At 38.3% G+C, this 13,224-nt stretch overlaps 1 protein-coding gene across 3 annotated transcripts in view; it reads left to right on the forward strand.

The window, feature by feature from the left end:
* Positions 1-13,224, forward strand: part of NBEA (neurobeachin) — a 353,050-nt gene that overhangs the window by 127,548 nt on the left and 212,278 nt on the right. For all 3 annotated transcript variants that reach the window (XM_082221535.1, XM_082221536.1, XM_082221534.1), the window contains 2 exons: positions 2,051-2,112; positions 12,386-12,450. In XM_082221535.1, coding sequence (XP_082077661.1) covers positions 2,051-2,112; positions 12,386-12,450 — 127 coding nt within the window. The remainder of the gene's footprint in view (positions 1-2,050; positions 2,113-12,385; positions 12,451-13,224) is intronic.

Here is a 13,224-nt window from a genome sequence, read left to right on the forward strand (position 1 = left end):
TCCATGGGGTCATGAAGAGTCGGACACGACTAAACGACTAAACAACAACAACGTTCTCATCAGAAAAGAGGCAATCAGTGCAAACACCCCATAGTTCTTCTTCTGGCATAATTGCCCCATCCTACCACCCCGGTACTCAACCAGCCTTCAAGCCCTAGAGTTACATCTTTGCACAGTTAGGAGAAACCCCATAGGGAACCTAAACCAAAAACATTGGGATTAGTCAAGGACTGGAAAGGCCTCCAAAATCCTTGGCTAATTTTGACAGCTACAGCTGTTAAAAGTGCTTGCAGGTAGGAGCTTGCTACCCACCAAGGACCATCTTTCCCCAAGAGTCCTCTAGCAGGGTGGATGCTTTTCCCCATCACCAGCAGTTTTCATCTGTGCAGACTATTTATGTCAAATGCTTTGTGTGGCTGTCATAAGATAGCCAGGACTCTGGGAGGCTTTCAACCGATCCCTGACTTTCAAATAAGAGGGAAGGTCAAATTTGTATTGACTCATAAATGAACCGAGCCATTTCCTGATTTTCTTTTTCGGGGCATGGCTCAGCTTATTTCCAAGCCAATCTGATGCAGGCTAGTTACATTAAGAAATAGATCTTCATTCTCTCTGACTACTTGAAATATATTGTGCGGCCTTCTATTTACTATAAATACGGATTTATTTATTTATTTATGGATGGAGAATGTAGAATGTAATAATGGGAAGATATCCTAACCAGTGTATGTCAATTTCTGTCATCTATTAAAAGGGCTTGACATGTTACAATTAACAAACTCATATTTTTGTTGTTCACATAATGAAATTTTGGAGATACTGCACATGGCTAAGAACTTGAAATGTTTAAGATGTCTAATCCAGGAAATTCTATGGCACTGTGCGTTTTTCCTACAAAGCAGGACTCATTAGCTAGAATGCTGAAATTTGGAGCCTCTGCTTACTAAAACAGTCCAAAACTTTTACATTTTAAAAACACATTAACAGTCAAAAGTTGGACTGCATCATTTATCTCTTACTAGAGGCCAACACATCAGCACAAATTCAGCCATGTATTGAGGTGAAATAGTAAGTGTTAGCAAAAATGGGTGGAGCAACTGATAAGCCTCTCCCCTTAGTATAGTATGCTACATTTTAGCCACACCAAAGCATCCCACACTCCTACGTCTGCATTCAGGCAAGTGAGACGCACTACCACAGTTCAAGAATATATCAGCCAGGCAAAAGCATTCAAGGAGGACTGTGAAGGGCATGGCATAGGCATGGCCTGGATATCCTCTTTCAATGTATGGGTCAGAAGAGCCCCATCCCTGTTATATACCAATCCACATACACCAATCCCATGTGAGTTAGAAAGCTGAAACTTGCTAGACGTGGCAAGATACTCTGATTACTCAGTAAGAATTAAAATGAGATATTTATCTCTACTGCAAGGGGGCATGGGCCCAATATCTTGCCACCAAAGAAGCTTCCATTTGGGAGCTTTTAGATAGACCAACACAACTGATCATTAGAAATAACTTGAAGTGCGACACTACAAGCAAAATGAGAGTGGGATGAGAATGTTGGTCTGTGGGAGTTCAGTTGCTTCCTGTGCACTCTGGATCAGCATTGGGTGGGGGTTGGGAGGCTCCTGCAGCACCCAGGAATACTCTCTCTCTCTCTCTCTCTCTCTCTCTCTCTCTCTCTCATGCCACATAAGACTATTTCTAGTGTGTTTTTATCTAGACAACAAAAATGTAATTAAAATGTATTGCACTGCAAAACAGGGTACATACTCATAACAATAAACTGTTTCTAGTCCTCTGGATATGTGGGAGATAATAATAGAGGTCTGTAATCCTATGCATACTTCCTTAGGAGCAAGCACATTTGAACTTAATAGCACTTACTTCTGAGTAAGCATTAATATGATTGGGTCACAAATGAATACTGATTTAGATTGTTGCTAAGAATTATTTACTAGATTGCTCCATATTGAAGGGGGTGGGGAAACAAGTTTTATTATTTATATTTATAGACTGAACCTTTGTTTTCACCTTTGTTACAGGCCTCGTTTGCATGAAGTCTAGCACCTCAGTGGTTGAGCTTGTTATGCTTCTTTGTTCACAGGTAAGATTATTCATGGCTTTAGCAATATAATACTTGTTCTGTTGACAGCGCCATCATACCAAAATGCAGTGTAATGTTTATCATCGTAACATTTTTGAAGAGGAAGACCCTTATTTTTCTTGCATCAGTACCCATACAAGCATTCACACTCCCGCTGAAGGACACAGATATAAAACCTATGGCTTTAAAAATACATTCTAATATTTCATTGTAAAGCTTAATTAAAATTGCATTAGTAACTGGATAAATGGATTGGCCGGTAACTCCAATCTTAAATACTAATGGATGGTTCAGCATTAAATAAAAATCTTGCAAATGGACAGCTTATTTTGCTTGTTCTAGTATATTTCTCTTTGGAAGTATTGCTTGTGCAGTCTACTTTGCAAGCCATTTAGAGTTTGGTGCTATATTTGAAATGCCATTGATAAAATAATACGAGATACAGTAGGCTACTGAATCCTGGATGCAGGGAAATATAACTGGGTATCTTTTAAATGGACTAGAATCCAGGAAACACAGGAACCACAGGGTGGGGAGGGGGTTAGCACACTTCAAGGCATATTTCTGAGGCTGGGGGAAAAAGGAAATCCAAAAAAGACATTGGGATGTGAGATTTTGTTTTTAGTTCTAATTGGACAATAAATACGGATTTTAACATTAAAGTACTGGAAGATAAACTGTCCTTTTATCTCCTACTAATTTAATAAGCATATTCATTTCTCCCCCATATATTACTTAAATCTCTCTCTTTCTATGATCAGTTTTAAACAGTACATGTATTCCAAAGTACAAAATTCATGTATAAAGTTATTTTTGTGAATATAATCAATTGACATTAATTGTATACTTCCTTCTGATTTTTTAGATAGTCTTAGCTCTGTCTCCTTTTCCATCAGTTCTGTGCCTATGAATGATTCAAATGTTTTAGCAATATTCAGAGTTGAAAGTTAATGCCAATTACGCCTAGTTTTAGGTATTTCACCCTCTTACCTGCTCTTTGCTCGTTGATTGGTAGCACTTTCCTTTGGATTCTATGAGGAAACAACTGAGCCTTTTGTTGTTGTTGTTGTTGTTGTGAGCAGAGTGCATTTGTGGTAAAGAAAAGACATCCGTAGCAGGACTTCTCACCAATGGTTGAGCTTCAAAACGTCTCCTGCAGAGAACTTGGAAAATTTGTTACCTAAAGTTTAAGTCCTTAATTCATGGGAAATAGCAAAATATTCTTTTAGTCCCCCGAGTTCTCTAACAAGCAGTTCATAGGCAGATTCTTGAGCGAGAGAATAACTCCCAGTACCTTCCTACGTTCTCTTTGTTTTAACTGCATTTCACAAGGATAAAGTGGAATGCAGCATTAGGGTCTAGTGTGTTTTGATGGCCTCATCATCTAATCATAGGTTTAACATTACTCATTTGCTGGCTCCAGGAATTCCTGCCATTAAGGACTCTAGAGATGTAACTTGCCTCAAATATTGATTGAGGGGAAGAGTGAGAAATTTAAGCTCCTTTGTTATTTTTGTCTTTTAAGCATTGTAGTGGAGCTATGCAACAAACAATGCTACACTGTGTTTTTTATTTTATGGTTTGAAAGGCAATGTTAGGTGGATGGGTACCTAATTCCCTTTTCACTTCTCCCAGTCCTCAGCCCCAAGTATCAAAGCATATATTTTATTCAAAATTTCACAAAAATAGGAATGAAATACAGGTACACAGAATTTAATTAAACTGTTTTGATTGTGGAGTTGGTACTTGGTACCCTATACTCCATATTTTTCTGAAGAGCAGGGCTGACCTTGGTATTAGGTAAAGTGAGGCAGCTGCCTCAGCAAGAGATGCTGGTGTAGGAGCCACCTTGATGTTGCTTTGAAGTTCCCTGGCCATTATCCTTTGCTGGAGGACTTGACATTGCCCCCCTAAACATGCTTCAGATGTGGAGGAGAACACTGCTCCATTAGCAGTGTTGAATTAAGGTTCATCTGTCAGTCTAATCAGTTTATGTATGTGAAATACGAAGAGGCACCATCTTTTCCTGCACCTCAGGGAGCAAAATGTCTTAGACAAGCCCTGTAGAAGATCCTTCACCATCCCCAACGGCCTTTGGGAGGGAAAGATGTGTAAGGTAGGGTGCTATATTTTATGGCTGGTGGAAGATCATACTAATCACTTTCAACAGTGCCATGGTTTATTTTATTTATTTGGCATCATTAGTGATCATGGAAATTAAAAGATTATAAGAGGTTCCTGCTCCAAGGAGCTTGCAATCTGAAAAATAGCCTTCCTGATACTTGTTTTTATTACCACTGTTATTTTATTTGAATTTCACCCTATCCTGAACCAAAGTTCCTCAATAAAGTCAAAATCCAAGTGTTATACAGCTGTGCAACAGTGATAAAATACTATAATGATGAAAGTAAAATAAAATAAAAACTCAACAGAGAGATTTCACGAAGTTCTCAGTCCCTCAAAACCAATAGCTTTACCAGCTTTTAGAAAAGTGATGGCCCATAGAGCAGCTATTTTTTATTATGATTATGATTAAGCATAACTCATGATTCAGGTTCTTCAGGTTGTGATAAGGTTGTTCTGGAAACAACATCCTAGTCCATACTGTCCAACAACATTTGGAGGGCCACAGGTTTCTCATCATTGTTCTAAGTAAACAGTTCTAAAAAATCTGGGGATCTTCCTATATGCACTTGCCTGGCAACAAATCCCACTGAGCTCAGTGTGGTTTCTTTCAGAGTAGACCGGTGCTGGATTGCACTGCTAATTAATTAAAATATTGTGATAATCAGTCAGCCTGCAAACCTAGTTGAGATGTGGAGAGAAAACTAGTTGCAAAGTGCATTACTTTATTGTTAACATTTGTATTTCACCTTTCCCCCAAGGACATCATAGTTCTTCCTTCCTCCTTTTTTCCTCACAAGAACCCTGTAAGCATGGTTAGGCTGAGTGGGGATTCAGAGCTTGGTCTCACAGCTCATTGTCCAACATTCTAGCCATACAAAATGATGAATCAAATGAAGATGGGTATTTTCTTGGAAACATAGCTGATATGTCTCTAAAATGGAAATACAGTTTACTACCTTCCCTACTGCATTAAAACCTTCATTTCCAATTGATATTTGTAGTCTCCCTGTGTTAAGTTCCCCATTTTGTGATACAGGTACCGTTAGACAGTGCTTGAGAACAAGAGTAGTTTTGATTTTATGTTCTAAATTAATTACATTTTGCAGTCTGATGTAAGAGTTTGAAGTATCTATCTTCAAAAAGATAGATGACCGAGAAGGCTTTTGAAAATATTTTGTTTGCATAAACTAGGGTAACAGTAGACTCTGAAAAAGGAAAGGGAAATGCAAAGTTTGTTTTCCTTTCATTTGCTACAGCAAATTAGATGCTTTTATGCTCTTTATGTTGGAAATTCCATGTTAACGACTACAGATTAGCAAGGATGTCAGAATTTTTTTCTTATCTGAGCTCCTGAATAAACTTAACATTGCCAGCGGCTCATGTCCAAGGTATGGTCTAAATTTACATGAAATATCACATTACAAACGTCTGAAGGTACATGTCATGGATAATTCAGTTCATATGGGCAGGTTTTTAGACTCCGAAGGATATGCAATCAAGTCTGTTTCCCCAGAGGAATTTAGTCTTTGTGAAAAATTCGCTTTAAGGTTTATGGAAACTCCTAAAGGGATACTGCGTTATTTGGCACTGAGAAATGGCTGTTGTTTCTTTGCATTTTGGTTGCTATTGTCCCTTTTTAATAGCTTCCCTTCATTTGTGTTAACACACTGCATTTCACACATATGAACGTGAGGTTAAAATTAGATTGATTTTGGTTATTGCAGCTACAGTGGTCCTCTGGAAAATTCATAATATGTAATGACATGTTCAATGCATTTGAATTAAGTTAATTTTCAGGGGTGGGTGGGATTAAGATGTTGTTTTTGACAAGATCTGCCCTTTATTAGCTGGTCTTTGTTCCCTATAGCCTAGTTTTATTTATCACATCTGTGATACTGTTTTGTGGCAGATTTCTCAAATAAACCATGAAGTTTCTCTTAAATTTCTTTTCTTCTCTTTTTTAGTATAGCTCCTTCTTTGATACAGAGCAGATTTGGTTTTCAGTAATGGTTCCTTTTCTCTTTAAGAACGACAATAGCATCTAACTATTTCCAGATTGTTATACAAGTCCCCTCTTCAGAATACTGGTGTACTCACTGCATTAGGCTAGATCCTGTGAGTCTTCATCTTTCTACAAAACTGTACTGTATCTGCCAGTAGTTTTTGTTTTCTTAACTAGAAAATAAACGTCTCATTCTTTAATACAGATTGTTCACTTATATTTTTCAATATAGTGACTAATCAGGGAACAGAGTGAAACTGTTTTGGGACCTAAAACTCTAAAACACATTTAGCTTAAATATGCATAACGTTTTCCCAAGAACATTTGACTTTTCTGATTAACCAAAAGGGACTTTTATGTTCTGGTGATGTAACTTTCACGAAACCCATAATCTTGAGATCTTGACTGAAGGCTTTTAAATGAAGGACCAGCACAGGGGGCGGGGCAGGGGAGATACTGTTATCATTTTCCTTAGGAACATGTTTACTTTCAGATATTATACATTGAATACATGATCACCCTAGAGGCACTATTTGAGGATTGATGAAGAGGGATTTGACTTGTAACAAGCAAAAATGATTTCTTTATAGTTAACAGATGAGAGTCCCTCTGAGACCCTCATAGGGAGGAGAACATAACAGAACTTCAGCCCAAGAGCTAAGTTACTGTTTTGAAACTATGTCTTTACAAAAAGCTGTGGTCAATAGGTACTTAAAATAACTGCATAAGTAAAGAATAAGTGTTTAGAACAGTGGCTTTAAAACGTTGATCTTTAAATAGTATCACCTTTATCTCCATTAACTACAACAAATGAAAAGGAAAAATTGCATTGTGGAAAATATATTTAGAAATGGACCTGATATTTAATGGAAAAAACACAAAAGATCATTGTTACCAAAAATAAACAGTAATTGATCTAAAGCATCTAAACTCAATGCAGCTTGTCTTATCTTGTATACAGTAATTTTGGATCCAGTGCTATATCTGGATGCTCAGGTAGTGATCGCGCTTAAGAGCACATTTTACCTGCTTAGATTGATATGCCGGCTGCAGTCTTTCCTGGATTGCCAGCCATCATAATGAGAGGCATCCAGAGTAGAGTACTTTAAGATTACTGTGAGGCAGCCTATGGGGAGTCAATTGAAACTTCCGCTGGGTCGGAAGGTGGCTACTGATGTGTTCAGAAGCAGCACTGGGAACAAAATCACACACAAATGAGTTTAGATGCCCATGTCTGTTGACACCACCCAAGAATTGAATGTGAGGACCTCAACTATTCAGTTACTGTTTATTTGTGGTAACAATAATCTTGTATATTTACTCCTGATTTTTTTTTAACTGCTAAGGCATTTGGGCCTCCAACAATAGCAATGTAGACTGTACACCTGCTCCTTTGAAGGGAATGCAACCGTATCATGAACAGGCAACTAACTAGCTGCCTTTTTTTACCTTTAAAGACATAAATTGTCTAGTTTCAGGATAGTTCAGATACCTAATTTTCTCATATAAACTTAGCTGTACTTTAAGATCTTTTTCATAGGCCCTGTTCCAGGTATCTCTGCTGACTGGAATGTAGTCAATGGTTATTCCTTGTGGCAGTAGCACCACAAGTGTCTAACTCGCTCCCTGAGTTCCTTTCCTTCATTCTTATTAGATGTTAGATTATTAGATGTCCCCCCCCCACAATGAGACTTTGGGGCTCTCTGATTTGCTGTTTTTAAAAGGAATGGGGAACCTGTGGTCCCCCCAGATATTGCTGGACTACACTCCCACAATTGCTGACCACTGGCTATGTTGACTGGCGATACAGAGAGTTGGAAGCCCAATAACATACAGAATGAAAACTGGGCATATTTGTGTGATTGTGAGAGAAGGCATTCTTTCATGTATCCAGGTCCCAAACTAGACTTTCAAAGTGCCACATAATTGACAGGGGGCCAGTGGACTTGTTTAAATAGTGAGATGTCCCCATGAATGGTTCCAGTCTGTAGCCTAGTGGCTGTATTTTGACAACACATTACAATAGTCTATATACTCTAGGGTGATCAGAACGTGAATAGCCATAGCAGTCTTGGCTAGTGAGAGATACTCCTTAGCACAGATGCTACACACCCACACACAAAAACTCTCCCTGAACAGGTGAAGTATCCATCAAGAGTGCCTCTGTATTGGGATTTAAGCTCCCAGTGATCAAACCTCAACTATTCCATTACAGATCTCAGACACTGATTTGACACCTATTTAGAAGGATGCTGTGGTTGATGGTATTGAAATATGTCCATGGGATTAGCAGGACTGCAGTCCTGTGTCCTTCCCATTGCACAGATCATCATTCATCAAGCAAGGCAGTTTCGGTACTAGCACTAGGTCTGAAAGTGGATTGAATGAGTTAGAAATTGTTTAACAAATAAAATTAAAATAAGGTTTTGCCACATATTTAGCTCCAGCTAGTTAAAGACACTTGGATAATGCAAGCAGGAGTACTTTGGAATGATGTAAAGGTCATGCACAATTAATCATCCCAGTGCATATAATCTAAGCTTGGTAGAGCTAAGTGGCAGGAGATTTATATGGTTTAGACAAGTGCTTCTGAAACCTAAAGGCAAATCTCAAGTATTTTATTAAGCCTTTATTCGTGGAGAAACAAAGAACACATAAAATTTACACCCTCCAAATAACAAGATTTGTTATATTGTCAAGTCAAAAGGTGATGTTGCTTCAAGAGGTGAAAGTGTTCCATTAGTCAAGGTGTGTATTTGCGCCTAGTACTTATGATTTATCAAGCCAGCAGTAGGGATGGGGGAGAAATTTGACTTGGTTTGAATTTTAAAGCGAATCTTTCAAATTTTCACTTTTCAAAACAATAATGAGAACTGGAACAGCCATCTTTCAAAATTCACACTTATCTGAATTTTGTGATGCAATTATTCAACCAAAAAATTGATAAATCTTTCCATCTCTAGTCAGCAGGTCATGATATTATGATATCTCTTAATATATGTACTGATTGGGTAAGTCTCAACCTAATTAGCTGTAAAAATCCTGCCAATCAGAATGCCCGAGATGCAGCTATCACGGTGGGGGGAGGATTGATGCCACCAAAATATGATCTCCCCCGGTCAGTTGCCACAGTTCCCGCCAAATGCTCTTGAATGATGCTGTATCTCAGGCATTATTGGGTGAGAAGATAGCCACTGAGTAATTTTTCAGTTTGACTTCACAGGGGAAAGAGAATGAAAGGGAAATGGATAGAATTAATAATAGTGGTATAAATTGGATTCAGAATTATTATTTTTTAGGAAGCAGTGAGAGAAATCCCTTTTAGACATGGTTCAGCAGGTCAATAATTTCTTTCTAGAAAATTTTTAGTGCTGGTATGGCATTTCCCCAAAATTTATTTCTATCCTGATATCTAAGAGTCCAAAATTGGGACATGTAATGACTTCCTGGGGGCGCGGGTGGCGCTGTGGGTTAAACCACAGAGCCTAGGACTTCCCAATCAGAAGGTCGGCGGTTCGAATCCACACAACGGGGTGAACTCCCGTTGCTCGGTCCCAGCTCCTGCCAACCTAGCAGATCAAAAGCACGTCAAAGTGCAAGTAGATAAATAGGTACCGCTCCGGCGGGAAGGTAAACGGCATTTCCGTGCACTGCTCTGGTTCGCCAGAAGCGGCTTAGTCATGCTGGCCACATGACCGATAAAGCGAGATGAGCGCCGCAACCCCACAGTCGGTCATGACTGGACCTAATGGTCAGGGGTCCCTTTACCTTTAATGACTTCCTGATCTTTATAATTTCATGGCAATATGGATACTTGTGCCAACTTTCACATTGTGTCTCTGTGTGTATTCATTTATTTAAATTTATATCCCATTTAATTTTCAAATGACATTCAGGGCAGTTAACAAAATCATAAAAATAAGATATAAAATAGTTCTTTCCCCCGCCAGCTCCTTTCTCCACTCTTTTATCCTCTCTTGCTAGTAAAACTGAATTACCGAGTTACGAAATGAAAAAGTGTCACCGATATGAAAAGTTTGGAAAGCTCTTCTCCTCTGTGCATTGGAGGCATTCAAACTATTAGGAAACCCAGGTTACTTACAAATGCAATCATTTTTACTTCAGTGTTGTTATATATAATATCTGTTTAATGCCAACTATGGATAAGTCACTGTACATAATGTTGAGGCGGCGCAGTCTCTGCCTAGAGGGTTTGAACTTTGTAACAAATGGACAATGCTCATTAGGGCGAGATGTCAGAGGCTGTCAAATGGGAATTAGGTGTTGAAATAACAAATTCTGGTGTTTCAGAAAAGAACAGTGTTGTTTTTCATTACGCAAATACAAATTGATTGAATATTATTATTAATATTATATTAGTATTAATTTTTTTGCTTTGCTCCTGATGGATCAGGAAATTGTCACTTTATTACAACTTTACTAGCACCTGATTCACACTGCTTGGAGAAAGTTTATCACGTGTGCTGCGGTTACTGGATATGAAAACACATCACTAAAATGTGGGAGGAGTATACTAAGAACATCACAAAATGGTAGTGATTGCAGAAGATTGCTAGGCAGTGTAATGGAAGGTTAGAGAGGTGTAAATAGGTCTGAATACCTGGGTTTGAGAATCTTGGATAAAGAGGGAGAGTGTTGGCATACAGAGATGAGCAGCCATCACGGCTACTGCATGGACACATGACTTAGTGATAGGAAGGACTTTGGGAACAAAGTACATATTCTTCCATGATTTGGCCAAACAGTTAAAAACCCTTTATGTTCAGCATATGATCAGATGGAGCTGCCCTTCCCATTGCTAGTGCTTTCCTGGAAAGGGCTGGGATAGAATGGGAGAAACACCAGGGCTGCACAGGTGTACCAGGGAGACTGTTGCCTTGCCCTGCCCCAGTCCTTCCTAGGTAAACAACAACAATGCTGGCCATAGATTAGCGCTAACTCGTCACATGTAGCTCCACTGCTTTCATTATTATATGAAATCGTATATTTTTATTTTATTATTTTATTCTTAATTTTAACTGATTTTATCATTTGTATCTCTTCTGCGACTTCATTTTACACCCCTTAGAAACTTTGGGGTTCAACAATATATCAGTTGTTTAAATTAGTTGAATTGCAACTAATTTACCTCTACTTACGTTCCTTTGGGATATGTACGCGGCAAACACTGAAGTATTTTTCCGTGTTCCGTCCTACGCGCATGCGCAAAAGCCGTCCCTCCGGTTGCGGAAACCTCAGGTTCCGACTGGAGTTCCGGAATGGATTCCGTCCGCAACCGGAGGTACCACTGTTTATTTTAAGTAATTTTTACCATGTGTGTTGATGTCAAAATGTATTAATTTCCAGAGAGGGAGTTCCTTTTTTATATTAAATTAGAAGAGAATTGTAGCAATTTTGGACTAATAGGATAGAATAGCTCTTCAAAATAGAATACTGTCCTGCCCATTCAGTCTGGTCTGGTTTGGGGAGGAGGAGCAGAACCACCTCTCCAGAGATGGGCTACATGGGGGAGCAGAACCATCTAGTCCATTTAAGCTTGTTCCACCCCTAACTTCCTCTTTGTCTAGCTGTTTCAGCACTTTTCCTCCAACAATGGAGCACGTTGTTAAAATAGGGCAATCCTGCTTGCAATGCTAGGGCTGGGTGAGGAACTAGAAATGCCAGTGCTGAACATTGATGAGTACTCAAAGGTGCCAGTATGGCAAAGGGGGATTCCCTTGATGGTTCTTCTGGGATCTGGAGAATGGTACCCTTACTCTTGCAAAATGTTCCAAAATATATTTTATATTTTCTTTTATGACTTAGGAATTCTGAACTGCTTGCCAGTTAAACGCCTCTTTCTTTTAACAATAGTTAGTCAAAACATTTACATGATGCATCTTAAATTAGTAGATTGCTTTCAGATTTTGCTTAAACATCTGATCCATTTTTACAATAAATACAAATTTCCAGTATGTATCATTACAATGCAATGGAAGAACGGAGACCTTGTGAAGAGTGAGCATATGGTAACCAGAGAAATCCTTGTAAAACACGGATGAAATAATCTTTATACATCAAAATTAAATACTTTCAAAATTAATTGCTGCTTTTTTAAAAAGATGGTTTATTCTTCCCCTTTAGGAATGGCAGAATTCTATACAGAAGAATGCAGGACTTGCTTTTATTGAGCTCATCAATGAAGGAAGGTAATTAATTTTAAAGCTTTTGGACAAGTAGTCATTTTGTATCTAATTCCTTTGGGTGATAATACTTTCACCATCTGCTCCAGGAAGACCAGAGGACAAACTATTTTAATTAAACAGTTTAACAGCAGGGAAGCTTTGCTTAGAAAATACTTCTCTAGTTAATACATAAAATACTGAACTCAAATGTTTATTTATCTGAGAACACCTATGCTATAGTTTAAAGTTGCTTTGAGATTTGAACCACCAACTTTAAGCAGCAAAGTCCACCCCACTCCAGATAGAATCTAAGAAACCCAATCTGCAAATCCATCTGCCGCTCCATCTGCTTTGGAGTACCCTGCACATCATATAGTAAAGTGTATTTGTGCAGTTAATGACAGAGCACTATTTTTTATCATAATTCCCTATGTTTGTTTAAGGTACTAGATTATAAAATAGATACTTTATGCATGCCAGTTCATTGTGATGAGAGAACTTTGGGTGCAATCCAGATTAATTATGTTTTAATTTGAATTATGTGGAATGTGACTTGCACTCTCAACTAAGTGATTTTAATGTTGATGCTACTGAATACTCTGTTTTAACCCCCCCCCCACCTTTCGAGGCACCTTTTTAGTTAAGCTGCCAAGAGGACTATTTAAATTTGAGTTTGCCATATCTACGTATATTTTTGTTGACCTATTGGAGTAGTGTGTGTAAACTAATCATTTGGCTATATATAGAAATGAAGAAAGTATCCCTTCTAAAAAATTGTTTTTAAAGTCTATTTTTTTC

This window comes from Podarcis vaucheri (genome assembly GCF_965113315.1).
Source record: "Podarcis vaucheri genome assembly, chromosome: 4".
Classification (NCBI taxonomy): Eukaryota; Metazoa; Chordata; class Lepidosauria; order Squamata; family Lacertidae; genus Podarcis; species Podarcis vaucheri.